General features: G+C 37.7%; 1 protein-coding gene across 8 annotated transcripts in view; it reads left to right on the top strand.

Annotated features, from left to right (window-relative positions):
- Positions 1-1,548, top strand: part of RNLS (renalase, FAD dependent amine oxidase) — a 316,262-nt gene that overhangs the window by 3,872 nt on the left and 310,842 nt on the right. For 6 of the 8 annotated variants that reach the window (XM_002820940.5, XM_002820939.6, XM_024254284.3 and 3 more), the window contains exons 2-3: positions 599-704; positions 1,195-1,337. The exons of 1 other annotated variant lie outside the window; for it this stretch is intronic. In XM_002820940.5, coding sequence (XP_002820986.4) covers positions 599-704; positions 1,195-1,337 — 249 coding nt within the window. Of the gene's footprint in view, positions 1-209; positions 705-1,194; positions 1,338-1,548 lie in introns of all 8 variants that reach the window. One more of the 8 variants, XM_063727653.1, reaches the window with a different exon arrangement.

Raw genomic sequence — 1,548 nt, 5'->3', positions numbered from 1 at the left:
GTGAGGGTGGGGGCGAGGGTGGGGGCGAGGGTGGGGGCGAGGGTGGGGGCGAGGGTGGGGGCGAGGGTGGGGGCGGGGCAGGAGTACCCCGCGCTCTGCAGAGGGAGACCTGAGACAGCGGCGTGGGAGGGGCCCCGACTCGAGTTTGCAAAGCTTGGGCCTACTGCTGTCCCTAATAGATTTTTTGCCTTGGTCTGTTGCCTTTGCAGCTTTCTGCAGATTATGAGACTCCCAAAGTGATCATAGACCAAGACTTTCTGAAGATCTAGTTTGCAGAATCCTGTCATTCTGATGAAGATTGACTGTATGAATGAAAGAGCATTAGTTGACTCATTTATTCTGACATTTCTTTCATCATTTTTAGTTTTATCCATTCAGTGACTCCTATTACCAAATATATGCACTATAATGGTGCTGGACACTGTTACATTGTTCATGACTCCTTCTAAAATCTCAAAATCTGATCAAGTACTTCAACTTAAAAAAGTTTCTTAAGATATTTTTGAAGTAATCTGTTTGGGGTAACCTAAGGTGCATTGAATTAATTGCTAAGGCTCATTGTAATGCAGTAAGACATTTTCCTGTGGATTAATTCAAGGGGGAAGAATGACTACAGCCAGCAGTCCTCATAATCCTCAGTGCACAGCTGACTTGGGTGCTCAGTACGTCACCTGCACTCCTCATTATGCCAAAAAACACCAACGGTGAGTTAGTTGCAAGAAGTGGAATCAATCTTAGCAGTTGTATGATGTCATAGGGTTGTTGTGAAGATTAGATTAGCTGATAAATGGAACATAGTAACGGCTCAATAAATATCAATTGCTATGTTGGTGTTATGGAAGAAGACAACTAGCTGTGATGGGAGTCAATCTTCTGAACCAAATTTAAAATTGATATACTAAATACATTTGTTTGTTTTCATTAACTTTACTTTTAAAATATACTTACAGAGAAATAGGCCTTTGACTAAAGTCAGCAAAAGACCTATGGATTCTCAAAACATTTCTCTTCTTCACCTGTATTATGTTTTATTTAACACAAAATATACATTTTATTCAATACAAAATATTCATAGGAAGATATCTAATTATGATTTTGAATTATAACCTCAGAGAATTATTGAAAGAAAATATAGTCTTTTAGAGCTATTCATGGTATATAATTACATTAAATATACATATTGATTTATTTCAGTTTTTATGATGAACTGTTAGCCTATGGCGTTTTGAGGCCTCTAACCTCGCCTATTGAAGGAATGGTGATGAAAGAAGGAGACTGTAACTTTGTGGCACCTCAAGGAATTTCTTCAATTATTAAGCATTACTTGAAAGAATCAGGTGGGAGTAAGATTTTCTCTGCCTAAATTTTAAAATTAGCATTTAAAAACAAGTTACACACATAGTTACATATTAATACTATACAGGAAGTTATAAATATTAGGTGCTCTATTTGCTGATCAATAGCTAGTCCTTCCCCAAAGTAATCATTGATAAGTTTCCAGTGTATATTTCCAGGACAATGTTTATGCATCTCTCTATTGAGCTACAT

The sequence above is a fragment of the Pongo abelii genome, chromosome 8 (genome assembly GCF_028885655.2).
Source record: "Pongo abelii isolate AG06213 chromosome 8, NHGRI_mPonAbe1-v2.0_pri, whole genome shotgun sequence".
In the NCBI taxonomy this organism is placed as follows: Eukaryota; Metazoa; Chordata; class Mammalia; order Primates; family Hominidae; genus Pongo; species Pongo abelii.
Note: the sequence above shows the minus strand (reverse complement) of the source record. Positions and strands in the feature narration are given on the sequence as shown.